The sequence below is a fragment of the Coloeus monedula genome (genome assembly GCF_965178545.1).
Source record: "Coloeus monedula genome assembly, chromosome: 4".
NCBI lineage: Eukaryota > Metazoa > Chordata > Aves > Passeriformes > Corvidae > Coloeus > Coloeus monedula.
In genome coordinates this window covers 61045596-61059354 of record NC_138784.1, presented here as the reverse complement: position 1 = coordinate 61059354, position 13759 = coordinate 61045596, and the positions used below count along the sequence as shown (strand labels likewise).

General features: G+C 41.7%; 1 protein-coding gene across 2 annotated transcripts in view; it reads left to right on the top strand.

Annotated features, from left to right (window-relative positions):
- GRAMD4 (GRAM domain containing 4) overlaps window positions 1-13759 on the top strand; it is a 103682-nt gene that overhangs the window by 76064 nt on the left and 13859 nt on the right. Inside the window, exon 19 of one of the 2 annotated variants that reach the window (XM_082279734.1) lies at window positions 81-3968. The exons of the other annotated variant lie outside the window; for it this stretch is intronic. Coding sequence (XP_082135860.1) covers window positions 81-182 — 102 coding nt within the window. The 3' untranslated portion in view covers window positions 183-3968. Of the gene's footprint in view, window positions 1-80; window positions 3969-13759 lie in introns of those variants that run through there. 2 annotated transcript variants of the gene reach the window in all.

The following is a 13759-nucleotide window of genomic DNA, read 5'->3' as shown; positions in this document are numbered from 1 at the left end:
ATTGACTTGACAAAAATATACCTAGAGGAAATTCTTTTTCTTTGTGTATTGACATGATGTGGTTTTTTTCTATCATTTAGCCTTTGGTGTTTGGTGCCATGGTACACAGAGATGAAGCTTTTGAGACAATTTTCAACCAATACGTGAAAATAACATCTGCACCATCCAGCAGTGAAAGCTAGTGTCTTATCTTGGAAGAGCTAAAGGAAACTTTCTTACTGTATGACTTGGTAGTGGAAAAAATGAACATCCTCATCTATTTTGCAATAATTTTTCTTGTCTGGTGGTTTATATTCTATCTGTTACATAAACCAAGTGTATTTTATATATGCCTTCATGTTTGTTTTTAAGGTTTTTGTAAAAAAAAGACAAAAAAAACCAAATGAAACAAAACAGTGGAAGTGCTATCATCACTATTAGCCTTGCACATTAAGCACTTTTAATGTTTATTTGCTGACATTAAAAACTGGGAAGATGCTTGGAGACCCGACTGTATAACAGATTGATCCCTTTATCTCCACTGATGTCACTAGGGATACATTTGTCCCTTTATCTTAGTTGTTTTTCCCCGAGATGTGAGAATGATGACAGCAGCAGCCTGAAGTCTCCTTCTCAGCCTGGAGTTTTTAATTGGGTCCTTTATTAAAACCGATAGCAACACCAAGGAAGTATTAGCATCTTAGTATTTCCATATTTACAACTGCATTTAAAGTAACTAATTCTTGCTAATTTTTGCATTGCAGAAGGATGTTTTACTGTTTTGGTTAACTTCAATTTTTCCTGCATAGAGATGTTTTAAATTACTTGTACAGTGAATTGGAGGAGAAAGTTTGTAACTGTATTTTCCTTTCCTCATTAACCAAAGTAAGAGGAAGGAAGGCAGGCAGATACTTTTTATAAAAGAGGGCACCAAAATGTTGTTCCTAAAATGTTAGGCATCATATAATTACATTTCTATAGGTACTTGTCCTAGAAGGGCTCAGCTGTTGTACATGTTGTATGTACAAGGCGTTTGTATGTTAATGCATTAAAGATTTGAAGGCTTTTTGTTTTGAGGGAGGTGAGAGTAAGTAAACTCAACTCAGATGTGACGTTTTTAATTTGGCTCTTCTCTTGAGTTACCTTGTAGTAAAAAAACCTGCTATAATGTAGCAACTGAAAGCACTAATTCTTCTCAAAGCATAATTCGAGGAGCATTGGTGTGCTTCTGTCTTCCCCCTTGCAGAATTAAACTTTTGTAACAATTAAACCCAACTGCCAGGTAAAACAGGAAGGCTGCGCTCCTCTAAACTCTCTCAGGCCTGTCTAGCAGCAAAGCACATACTGACCTTTGTCTTTAATATTAGAAAGCTTTTATACTCTATATAAAGCACCCATCTGAGAGGTTTAGAATTTTACTTGCATTTTCGTGAAAGCACAGTAGGAGTTATGCCAAGCCTTCCAGAGTGTCTTTTCCTTTGCTGTGTCTTTTAGAGTTGAGTAGTAAGACATTGTATGAATGGCCCTAAAAAAAAGCAATGGAGATGCAAATTCTTATGTAAAAATGGGACGTAATTTCATGGATTTTTTTCCTCTGTTTTTTTTTAAATGGTAATTTCCTTTCTTTATAGGGAAAGGGATAAAATGAAGGAGGGAGAGGGGTAGCAAACACCAAAGGGTGTTTAACTCTTAGCACAGATTTAAATTAAAGTGTGTCAATAAATGCAGGAGTAATGAAGAAGGTGGCAGTCAAACTGTACAAACCTTATTTTAGTCTGGCCATGAAGAGGTGGGATATGAGAACTTAATATAAATTTGAAGAAGTACTGGTGAATACCTTAACTTGGTTGAGTATTGTAAAGTGAAACACTGATGGGGTGTGCCCTGGGTGGAAATGTAAACAAGAACAGGGGAGAAACCACTGTAATGGCTAAAATGCAATTTCAAGTTCTCGCTTTAGAGTAGCTCTTGAACATGTCTGTACGTGACCTGAAAAATGGGTGCATTTCTAACACCACCTTTGGTATGCTGTAACTCAGGGCCTGGAAACTTCAAATATAGGTGAAGCTGGTGGGAAATCGATTTTGCCACCATTTAAAATGAATGTAGCTTGACAGTGTATGGTTTCATAACTTTACACATTCAGGTTATATATTTAAGTAAAAATTCTTGATCTTAAATCTTTCTCATCAAAACTACTTTAAAATCAGTTAATTTCTTTTTTGTAATTGCTACATATTATAATTTGGCTTTCCTTTCTAGAATCTTCCTTGAATAGTAAGTGTGGCTAACAAATAGGCATTAAAATGGCTTAATGTTACATAAATCTTGATCAGATTCATTCATTTTGTCTTAAGAAAAAAGTCCCTTGGGTGTGTTTTAAGGTTATCCTTTTTTTTTTGAAGAAACAGAAAACTATATTTTTTACAGAGAGCATGCTCTTTTTCTTATTTTTGTATCATTTTTCAAGTGTAATTTATACCTTCACTCTGATCATAACAGCAGTTTCAGTAGGGAATCAGTTGACTTGCACTTATTACCTCCTCCCCCTCCCACCCTTCACTGGTTGACCCTCATGTACAGGGTTGTCCTAGATTCTGGTTCCTGGAGGAGCTATAGGATCTATACTGATGGTGCCAGGACAGTTAACCATACCTAGGCTTCGGAGAGGGAGAAAAGATGTCTTTATCCTTTTCCCAGACTGAAATGCCTCATGTGTACAATACGTTCTTAAAATTTATTTTCTGAGCAAAGAAATGAGAAACGTCTTATAAAATCTAATGTGCTGATGTTTGAAATGAATCCACACTTTAACAGTGTGAACTTAAAAGTTAGTGATGCTTAAAGCAGTAAACCTAGTGCAAACTGCAATGCAACATTGGTTCTGGTACAGAGAAAACAGATTGGATTTATTTTGGGTTTTTTAATACAGTTGTAATATAATTGACAGACATCTGCATACATATTTTGCAAATTTCACTTTACATTGGGTTATCCGGTTTCCCTGCTGCACAACTGCTCCCGTGGTGTCCGTGACTTCCGAGACTGAAGGTAACTTTCGTGTGTTTACTCACACTTTTCTCCTGCTGCACCCTCCCAGGTCTGGAGGGCAGGAGGGGATGGGCAATGAGTAAATATATACTTGACTTGTGTAATTACACTGAAGCTCTCACCTTAAATTCCAATCTTCCTAGTTAGTTTTGCAGTACAGCCTGGTGCACTTCAGAAACAGGCTGGGTCGGAACACTTAATGTAAAGTGCTTCTAAATAGCCGAAAGTGATGTTTTTGTCATTCTGTCTGTCTGATTGCTGTTTATATTTGCAATTCTGTTCATGTCTGTGGATGTCTGGATCATTCACGCATAATTGGATTTAACTTCTTTAGAAGTTTGTTGGTTAGTTGGAGTCCCTTTTAAAGACGATAAAAAAAGGGAGATGAAAACTGACTAATTCTTTATCAGTGACCATTTAAATTCAAAAGGCAAAACAAGCTGAAATATGAAATCATGCCTTTCTGTGCACTGTAGCTTTTGTTAGGCAAGATTGAATGAAACAAGCTATTTATTAGTAGCAACATCACACAGGATGCCAGCAGCAAAACTCTACCCTCGTTCTGCAGACAAAGAGAAAAGGGATTTTACCCAACTGTGAAGATATGAAAGGATGTACCTGTTTTTTGGCTACTTAAACCTGTTTGAAAACATTGGTAGTTTTTATTGAACTCTGTACATTTTGGCAGATGCTTAATTTCTACTAATCATTGAAATATAATGGATGTTAAAATTTTTATGTCTGAAGTTTGAGTCTATATTTTGAAATTGTAAATAATTCATTATCAGTGTAACTTTTGTTTGACAAAAGACTTATACTGTATGAATAATTGAAATAATGCAATTATTTGCCCTGTACATTTTTTAAGAAAATCTTGTTTGTTTAAAAAGTCTTGTATAAATTATAATTTTTATTTAAATAAACCAAAAAATGCTTTGTGCTAATGCTTCTTGCATACTTCAATTACTTATCTATCAAAACTACACCTGATTTCTTGGAATGAAGTGAGTTAGTACATTTTGGCAGATTCATAGCCACAGGTCCATCGCTGGGGAGAGGCAGGTGGGTCTCATTGCTTTTGAAGCCCAAGGAACTTGAATTATATTTTAAATAATTACTTTACTTTATTGTGGTGTACGTATGTTTTTGGTTAGGTCTCTTCTGTGATTACATCAGTCACTTTGTAGTACACAGTTAATTTAAGGAATGAAGAAGCAGGCAGTGATTTCTAAGGTGCCACTGCTGGAGGGTGTGGGCGACACAAGACTTTTTCAGGCATACAAACTCCTGTGAGCCAGAGCTCCACCCTGCTGTGCTGCAGATGGGCATTGGAGGTAGGGATAAGCCCTTTTCCATCCCCAGGGTGTGTGGGTGGAGCAGCATTCCATAACCAGGAATAGCTGTTCTGCAGCCTCTGTGTCACCTCAGCTCTCTGGTCACACCAGCCCACCCTGCAGTGCTGTGCCTGTGTGTAACCTGTACCCTGCTGCGGAGGAATGGCCACGCTCCCTCATCCCGTTGTGTTCCAGGGAAGCCGTCCCGCTGTCCTGCGCTCGCGTTCGCAGCATTCTCAGGCCTTTGTGTGCCCTTAGGAATGTCATCCCAGGAGTGAGCTGCCTGGTCATCTAATCCAGGCCCATTTGTTTGTCTCTACAATGCTCCTTTCTGTGTTTGGCTTGGCTGAAATAGGTCAGTCTGGGACGGATCCTCCACATGGGAATGTGTGCTGCTCTCCTTATTTCAATACTTAGTTTTCTCATGGTGGCAGCAATGCAGCTGGTGATATTATGGTGTTTTACACTGGTATTCTCTGTGTTCTGACAATACTTAACTTGTTCAGAGAATACTTAACTTCCCTCTTGTACTGCTTAAATGCGTTTTTTGTTTAATATTTGTATAAGATGAGTTGCACCTGCAGCAGTACTCACAGAGGCTGGGTTCAATCCCGACTGCTTGAAGCTTTGTGGATGGGAAATGTGGGGCCTGGAAGTCTGGTTTTGGCTGTAGACTCCATGGTGTGTGTGTGGGGACACCGTCTTCCTGAAAACAGTGCTTGCTGTTTCAAGGTCACTTCAGCAGCCCATGAAAAGCATAGAATTGAGTTGAAAAAGCTATTCACCTGCTCTCCCTGTAACTCCTACTGCATAAAGGAAGCTTTCCAGGCAGTTTGCAGTGTCACCCATACACGCTGGCTAAGTGCACATGAGCAAGGCAGCCTTGTGCAGTCCTGGATTAAGGTAAAGGGCAGATACAGCATTCACCTTGGAAAAGCTGAGGGGCTTTTTGCTGTTAGTTTTAAGTAATTTTCGACTTATGTCCGAGTTCTTCTATTGAATCCCTGGATTCACTAAATTGCTCTCCTTAGGTTATTTTGTACATTAGTTATTGGCTCACTTTAGACTTTTGAATATTTTTATTTCAAAGGTAAGTAAGAAATACTAAAGATGTGCGAAGTTAATTTACTGTCTTAGAGAGGTTGGGATATTTCAAAGGGATCAGTCCCTTGCAGCAACAGTGTCCTCACAGGGCTGTGGATGCTCTAGAAGTTAGGTGGGCGTAATGCAGTCCCTGAAGGATGTAGTTGTGAGCATGTCTTTAATACTAGATTTAGCCTGAACTGATGTCATACTTGGTTAGGTCGGATTTGACTGGGAAGCAGAGAGAGATGAGGGGAAGATAAATACCTTTCTCTATGTTTAAATAGCTGGCACTTTTCTGTACCTTGGGAGCTTCACAACCTAGCTGAAATGTGCATTAGGCAAAATTTCTGCTTTTGCATTCTCTACTGAAGTTCCTTCCATCTTTGCCAATTTCTGTGAAATATAGTTGCATATGGATAATGATCTCCTTCAGCTTTCCTTTTTCACTATGCTTCTCTATTAAATACCAAATTTGTGTATTCTATAGCTTCTGTCTTATGCTTCACTCTCCATTATGGTATGTTTTGCTTTTTTTTCTTTGATTTTCCTCATGTACATATACAAACCTTACCAAAAAACCAAACTCAAACCTTGGCCCATTTGACTAATTTCATCCCTTTTCTTATCCCGTGCCCTTTATTTCATCTCAGGATGGTCTCATGTGAATGGATGTACTAGCATATGCATGCCTAGAGCAGAAATTTCTCTCCGTCCTTACTGTGTTTAGTAATTTGATGCTGGCTTTAACCTTACAGTATAGCTGGAAGTTCAAGATTAATTATGTCCAAAGAGAAGTTGCTCTTTTTTTTCCTCCTTTGCTGTCTCTGACAGTTTTGAATTGAGAAATTTTCCACTGGTTCCTCTTACCTGGGTTTTTCTCCTTCAGCACTGTTCCATTTTCTTCCTCTCACAAAAATAACCCTGTAATTTCAGTCCTGATTATTTAGAGATACTGACTGACCATGTCCTGATGAACATGTCACAAGTTCACTGAAGCTGCCTTCACCTGTTATATCTTCCATTTTGTATAAATTGGAGCTAAATTGCTGTATCTGCTGGTTTGGATTACTCAGTGGCTTCCATTTTCTCAGGCTCATTTGTCATGTCTCTGCTCCTGATCATCTGCATGACTGGGGAAGAAGATGCTTCTTGAACCTGTTGAGTGAACTCTTTAAAGTGAACAATCTTTTCTTGACAAAGCCAGTTTTACTGGTGCAAGCCTTTGTCAAGCAAAATATGTACCTGAAGAGGAGCAAATGTAGATGCAGATGATTTTGCCGGCTGCAAAATGGTGTTTGGGAAGGCATGTTTGAGCCTAAGCTGCTATTTGCTCAGACGTCTCCATGCCAGTCTCTTGAGCACAGGGCGTGAGGTTTTAACCTCTCATGGCTAAGTCAGTAAGAGCTTCTGAAAATCCTCTCCCTAGGTTTTTTATGTCAGATAAGTATTTGGGAAGGACTCCTAGTATAAAGTCTGTAAACAAAGCAACTATATTCCGTGTTGGTTTTGCTTTGTGAAAAAATGTGTCCCCTAACGAGAAATGGCATTGGCCAGTTACAAATATTAACCAGCCACACGATAGGAGTAAGAGTCATGAGCTGATTCTAAACCTAACAATCCTTAAAAATGTCATGCAAGTTATGTATTTGTAGAAATGGGATTTGTACAAGAAGTATTTGGGGCCAAAAGAAGCCCTTTGCCAAAAAACCCCCAAAAAGTTAAGAAAATAGATTGAATCTTCTAGATGCTATTTGGGAAAAAACTGGATGGGTCCTGGAGTGTGAGCTAAACTCCATTAGACGTTTCTTGTGAAGTGTATATGTATATAGATAATATGTATATACACACCTTTCTTTACTCTCATAATACAAGGCTTTCCTGTGTTGCAGGTGTTTTTTTTTCTTGCAATACTCTATGTTTTGGATGCTTGCAGGAAGTGTGTGATTGGTGTTGGTTGGTGGACAGGCTCTAGGAAGTTTCCAAAGCTACACAGGATGTCATCATTACTCTCAGTACTCGCCTGGCAGGGGAGATGCCTTGGAAAGCCATCTTCCTGCTCATAGAAGGAGCTTCATGTTGCTCTCATGGTGTGTTGACCCTTACGACTTCCCAAAATAAGCAGCCCTGATGGCACAGCTCATGGAGTGGTGGCAGCTGTGTCTGTTCTCAAATCCTTCTGCAAGATGAGTGGTTCTGGGCACTTTCCAAGGAAAGCAAAGCACAGCTAAGCCTTGAACTTTACCTATGTGGTGCAGGGCTGAAATGGTGAAGGGAAGACAGATGGGGTATGAGGGAGAGGCACTTTTTAGTCCAAAACTGGACTTGTGATGACTGTGGGTGCTCCTCACACCATCTGTGGCTGAGCAGGGTTTAGGAGGGCTTTTGGAAAAATGGGAGATGCTGTCTTCAAAGCTGTATAAATATGTTGAGACTCTTTGTTTAAATATGCTAAAAAGTGTATAAGGAATGTCTGTATGAAAAATGTAGGTTTATTGTATTTCCCTAATACAGCCATTTTCAAATATTACCACTATGGTCATCATGCAAGGTCACTGTGTGGCAAATACCAGTTGTATCTGTTGACTTCTGGGGAAAATAAATACAAAAGAAAATCATCTACAACCTCAGCAAACATCTTGAACATGCTTCTCTACTAACTCATGCTTAAGATTTATTTCTACTGTTTGAGTAATTTTACTGTTTTATATTCCTGACAAGGTGGATGGCTTAGTGAAGACTTATTGTGCATCTCCTGACTTGGAGATGACAGGAGCCTGTTAACACCTGCTTCTACAGGTGTGCCAAGCTCCAGGTCCAGCTGGGTAAACACCTTCTTGAAAAACCTGAGCTCTGGCCTCTGCTCAAGCAAACGTCTTAAGGTGACTGTGGTTTCATGCCAAACTAAGAGCTCCCTACCTCCTGCTTATGTTATGCCAATGCTAGGGCTCACCAGACCTTCCTAAAATGACAGGAGCCCGGCAGAGGATGCGAGAGCAGTGAGAAGAGCAGTGCATTATCCACCTTTCCAGAAAGCACAGGAAGCTGTTACAGGCTGACTTGCTGCCCCTGTATCTGCAGCCCAGGTATGGTTTTGGTTGCCATGAGGGATCTGACATACAGTTGCCTCTGTGTTCCCCTTTTCAGGTTTGCAATGTCCATCAGATTTCAGAGGTACTTTTGAATATAACTTGAATAAACGTTAAAGGCTGATCCTGAGCATATAATACTAAAGAATAATGCAAAGAAACTGAGCTAAAGTGTCCATGTGTGCAAGTTAACTCTGCACAAAACCTGATTGTGCAAATATTTAAAGAGTTGGAATGCTGTTGTTAGAGATATGTTTAATCTGCTAAATCCACTTCCTTCCTTGACTTGTGCCCAGCTCCTTCCCTGAAATTTCAACCAGAGCTGGTGAAAAAAAGGTGAGGGGGTAGCCATTGCTCATCACATTTTTGGGGCCACTGCAATCAGAGCAGGGATGGTTAGAGAGAAGGCAGGAAGGACAGCCAGGAGAGGTCGCAGGCTTTTTGTTTGAGCATGATGTCTCAGGGCTCTGCTGGGGTAGACTCATCCCTCTTGAAAGCGGGAGCAAAGTGGGGATGGCTGTTTCAGAGCCTCCATGCAGAAGAAGTAGAAGGCATGTTATCTGATGTGTGGCATGTTTTCATCCTAAAAATCATTAATAAGGATCTTGGACGATGTTAAATTTAAATTAAAAGGATTTAATTTAATTTGCATTTTTAGCCCATGTTACTCTTCAGTTTTACCTTCTTTCTGCATGTGTGGATATGTAGCTGTGTGCACTGACAAAAAGGGCCAAGACCTTACCTCTCTGTGCACAGCAGATACGCTCATATGAAGGTTGGATCTCCTCTTCCAGGCCCTTAGCCCTGCCCTGCCATGGTGCTCCTGCAGCTTTCCCACTTCAGCTTCCAAAGCTGCCTCTAGCCACATCATGCTCCTGCAGGGGCCAAGGGCCACTGTGTGGCTTGGTAGGTGGTGGCACTGCTGAGGTGGTAAAAATGCAGGTAGATACAGGGTTGGGTTGTTAAGCCATGTGAAAAAAGTGCTGGTGTCCTGTATCTTTGCAAAAAATCTCATCCTTGTAAGATGTGCTGTGGGTTGTAGCAGCAGCAGCAGCTGCTGGGAGAAAGCTCAGGGTTCCCAGATCCCTGTCAACAAATGCCGAGTGTAAACTTTTTGCAGGAATACACAGTTTCTAACACTTGCTATTTTTAAAACCAAGATAGGACTAACTCGCATTAGATGGGGTCGTCCTGCTCCTGTTACACCCCATGTCCTTAGCCTGCAAAGAGCACTGTCTTGCACTTTAACACCCCAGATCTGTGTCCTTGCTCTGGTGACAGAGATCCCAGAATTTGCTGTATTTATCTCTGTCTTTATGATTTTGTTCCCTTGCTTCTTGAGAGCATGAGCTGTCTGAGTCGTGGAGCCCACCAGCACCAGACCAGGGTGGGGAATGTTGGGTGGGCTTCTTTCTCAGTGCTGCTGATGTTGAGGAGCTCCTGTGACAGCTCTGGGAACCTGATCTGTGAGCTCCACATGGAAACACATCACACTAAGTCCTTTGTAGGCTATTTATGTTATTCTCTGGCTGAGATGCTTTATAACTTATATATAATAATAGATAACTATAAATATATAAAAATATAAAATATGATATATATATAATATATAACTGTATTATAATCCTCCTTGCTGCTAACATTTTTGGTGGAGAATATATTATCAAAATATAGGTGCTAGGTTTCAGTTACTTCTAAGTCTTTGTTCTTTATTTTAGGAATTAGGGGGTTGGATTTCTTTGTTACTATCAAGAAAGCCCAATGAGAGACATTTTCCCCCTGCTTTCAGCAGTGTTATTTTGGCGATCGCATCAGGTTTCTCAGGGGTGGGTGAAAGAAGACCTGAGCACCTGGCAGGAGAAGACTCTCACTGTGATAGGGGTGAAGGTGGTGACAGGCTTGCTCAGACTTCTGATTTCTGACAAAGCTGTATCTCCAAGAGGTATTAAATCCCAAATATAGGTGCTTTAAAGTGCTTATGGTGGGCACTCAGCCCTGCGGTTGTCCAGCTGGACAGAGCCGCTTAAATCTTTTGGCCTGAAGGACCCTCACAGTGACCACAAGCTTGATGGCCCCTCCAAGCCATCTGTGCTGCTCTGCTGGCCTCAGCAGCTGGTTGGAAGTGCTCTGAGCTCCCGGCTCCCGCACAGCTGCAGGGGGAGGTGGAACAGAGCAGCTCCCATAGCCCTGCACAGCAAGCAATCGGAGAGAAGCACTGTCCCACTGCACCTCCCAGCTGGGTACAAGTTATTGCTTTGTTCTCTTGGCCAGGGGGGTCATCACACCCTGTGCTTGAGCCTGTTCCAGCTGGGAGAAGTGACAGAAATGCCTGAGCTTTGTTCCTCTGGCAGGGGACACGTTGGGCTGGTGCCATTCCCAAGGCATTGATGGGTGGGCAGAGGTGGAAAGGGGTCCTGCTATCCTCTCTGGCATCTACAGCCAGAAAGATTCAGGCAAAGCCCGAGGTTTTCTCTTAGCAAAACAGAGTTCCTCTTTGGGCTGTTGCCCTCATTCCCACCCATCGTTCCACAATTTATGGTGTCCATTATGTTTTAACCAGCCAGCTCTCTGTGGGAAGCACTGTATGGCTTGCACTGTGCCTTGTGTCAAGATCATGAGAGCAGCCACGGTGAAGAGAGAGGGACACCATTACGAGGAGGGTCTCACCTATCCCGTGTCTTTCATCCTCTCCTATTAGGTTAACTTTCTGTCTGGTTTCATACTGGTTTGCATAGTTCCTGAAGTGCAGGAACTACCCAGACCCTCCTTTTGGAGCCTAAGCCTGCAGATCAGAAACATGCCTATTAGAGCGAGGGGAACTGTGTCGTGCCAAGCCAGCCTGGGCTCAGGGGACCCTTGGTCTCCATTTCCTCTTGCTATTGATGTGGTTGAGGTAATCTAAATGCCCTTTCATTTTGTTAGATTTTTGCTGAAATACAGCTGCTGAGTGAGGCTTCTAACCAATTTAAAGGGAAGCCCCAGTGGGAAATGAAGTGCATTTATCAGATGTTGGTTTTGATGCTCTCTTTAGGAAAAGCAACATTGTGGTCTGTCTAATTTTATATGTTTTTAATAAGCAGAGGCAGTGTTGTCTGCTGTGGTGGGTAACATGCAGGAGCCTGCTGAGCTGTGGGGGTGATGTGCTCTGTGCACAGGATGGGGGAAGAGCTGCTCATCCTCACAGGGTACAAGGATTGCTGCACTGTGCTGAAGCTGGAAGTCTCCAGCACCCAGAATATTGCTCACCTGGGCACCTCTGAGACCTCTGGGGTGGGTTTTTTAACAATGTGTTTTCCTGTGAGCTCCCTCCTGGTGGATTCTGCTGCATTCAGCTCATAGTTGAAGACAACCTGCATCCTCCCTGAGCCCTGGGCTGGTTCCATTTGCTCGTATTTAATAATGAAGGGAAGGAACTTGGATTAAGTGTGCTGCTTTAGATCTCATTGGCAGTTTCTATTTGCTCATCAGCAATGAGGTGAAAATAGCATCTGGCTATGGATCAGTGTGCAGGTCTTGGAAAAGGTCCCCATGCCTAGTGATTGCAGTGGCATTGAGATGCAAGTTTTTGGCATGCTTATAAAGTCCTTTATAAGAAGAAAGCTCTGTTTGCACATTCCAAGAAGAAAAGCAGTGTTGTTAATCCAAGTGTTCTGTAATACTGGAATGCTTTTGTACCAAGGTGGAGGCTAAAGGCTGAAGTAAAACTACCATCTCACACCCCTCCAACACAGCAGTCTGGCAGCTATAGGCAAGGGAGGGTTGGAGAGGCCTCAGCTACAGCAGGATGTGTGCTGGTGCCTTAGGCTCCAACAAGGAAAACACATGGAAAATAGCTTGGAGAAAGTCCTTGCCTTCAAGAGTGCAATGTCTGTTGTCTTTAATAGGTACCTTGATCAGCCCAGGGGCTGGCCAGCGTGGCTGGGGGTAGCTGCCACCCTCCACCCACAGCTCCATCCTGGGCTCTGAACCCCACAGGGTGCCCTTGCCTTGTGCTCTGGCAGTCAGGACACGTTTCCTGAGCTATGTGGCACTGTGGCATGCCAAGGAGCAGCAGAAAATGCTCAACACTGCCTTTATAGGGCTGGAAGGAGCTGTGCACTGCGAAACCCTGTCCTCTAATGCTGCTAAATGAGACCTGCATGTAGGCAGGTGTCTTGCCTGTACCTGCTGTCTATATTGCTTATTTATTGATGTCAGGTATTTTGGGGAGGAAGAGCAAAATAAGGGAAGTAAGGGTAAATATCTGACCAAGGAGAAACTGGCCTCTGGCTTCCCTCCTGCCTCCCAGTCCCACTGCTGTGCACTGGTGAAGGGTTCATGGCACATCCCAGCATTCCAGCCTCAGTTGCAGGTGGCTTGGTTTTCACAGAAGGGGTTTTTGTCCAGAGAGTATGTCAGCCATATATGTAGATCTGATTCAATATTAAAAAAAATAAAGTAACAGTTCTGTAATATCTCTGACTCAATTTGCTTTTTCCTGAGACCCATCAAATCTTCCAGAAAACAGGCAAATATAGGAAAGAGACAACAGACAATGTTGTTATTGATCTAAACATTTTTAGCCAAGTGGTAGCAAACATTTAAAAAAAAATGGTGTCTCTTCTTTAATATAATTAGCTGTGGCTGTCAGTACCTAAGGAACAACTAAAATAACCATGGTAGACTGTGCTGTATACTGTGACAAGTAATTTTAAGGGTCTTTGAGTGCTTAGCAACGGAAGGAGGAGGTAGAAACAGGAAAGGTTATTATTAAAAAAGTCCCTGAACACTGAGGCACAGCAAGACTCTGTGGTCTTCTTGCAGACCTCAGTTATTTGCTTTCCCAGGTACTCTCTTTCTGCAACTGGAATACATTTTTTACCCCAACAAATACTTAAATCCTTCCTGATGGACTAATTCCTACTTGCTTCTCTATTCATGGCCCCTAAACTTTGCATCAATAAATAAGAAGTGTAGATTTGAGGATATTCAGTGCTATTATCAGAATGTGCATATTTTCTTCCTGGTTGTTTCAGGTCTGTTATCTGGTTCAAAGTCAGAAAAAAAATCCAGATTTCATTGAAAAGATGTAAAAAACCACATTCCCTTTTAAGACATCGAATTCTCTTGATAGTAGTCCCCCTGACTGCTGCTTTGTTGCTATGGTGATTACTAGTCCATTTAAGCCACTTTAAAATGGTAATGATGAGCAAGAAAACCAAATTCATAACAATGTTATTAGCA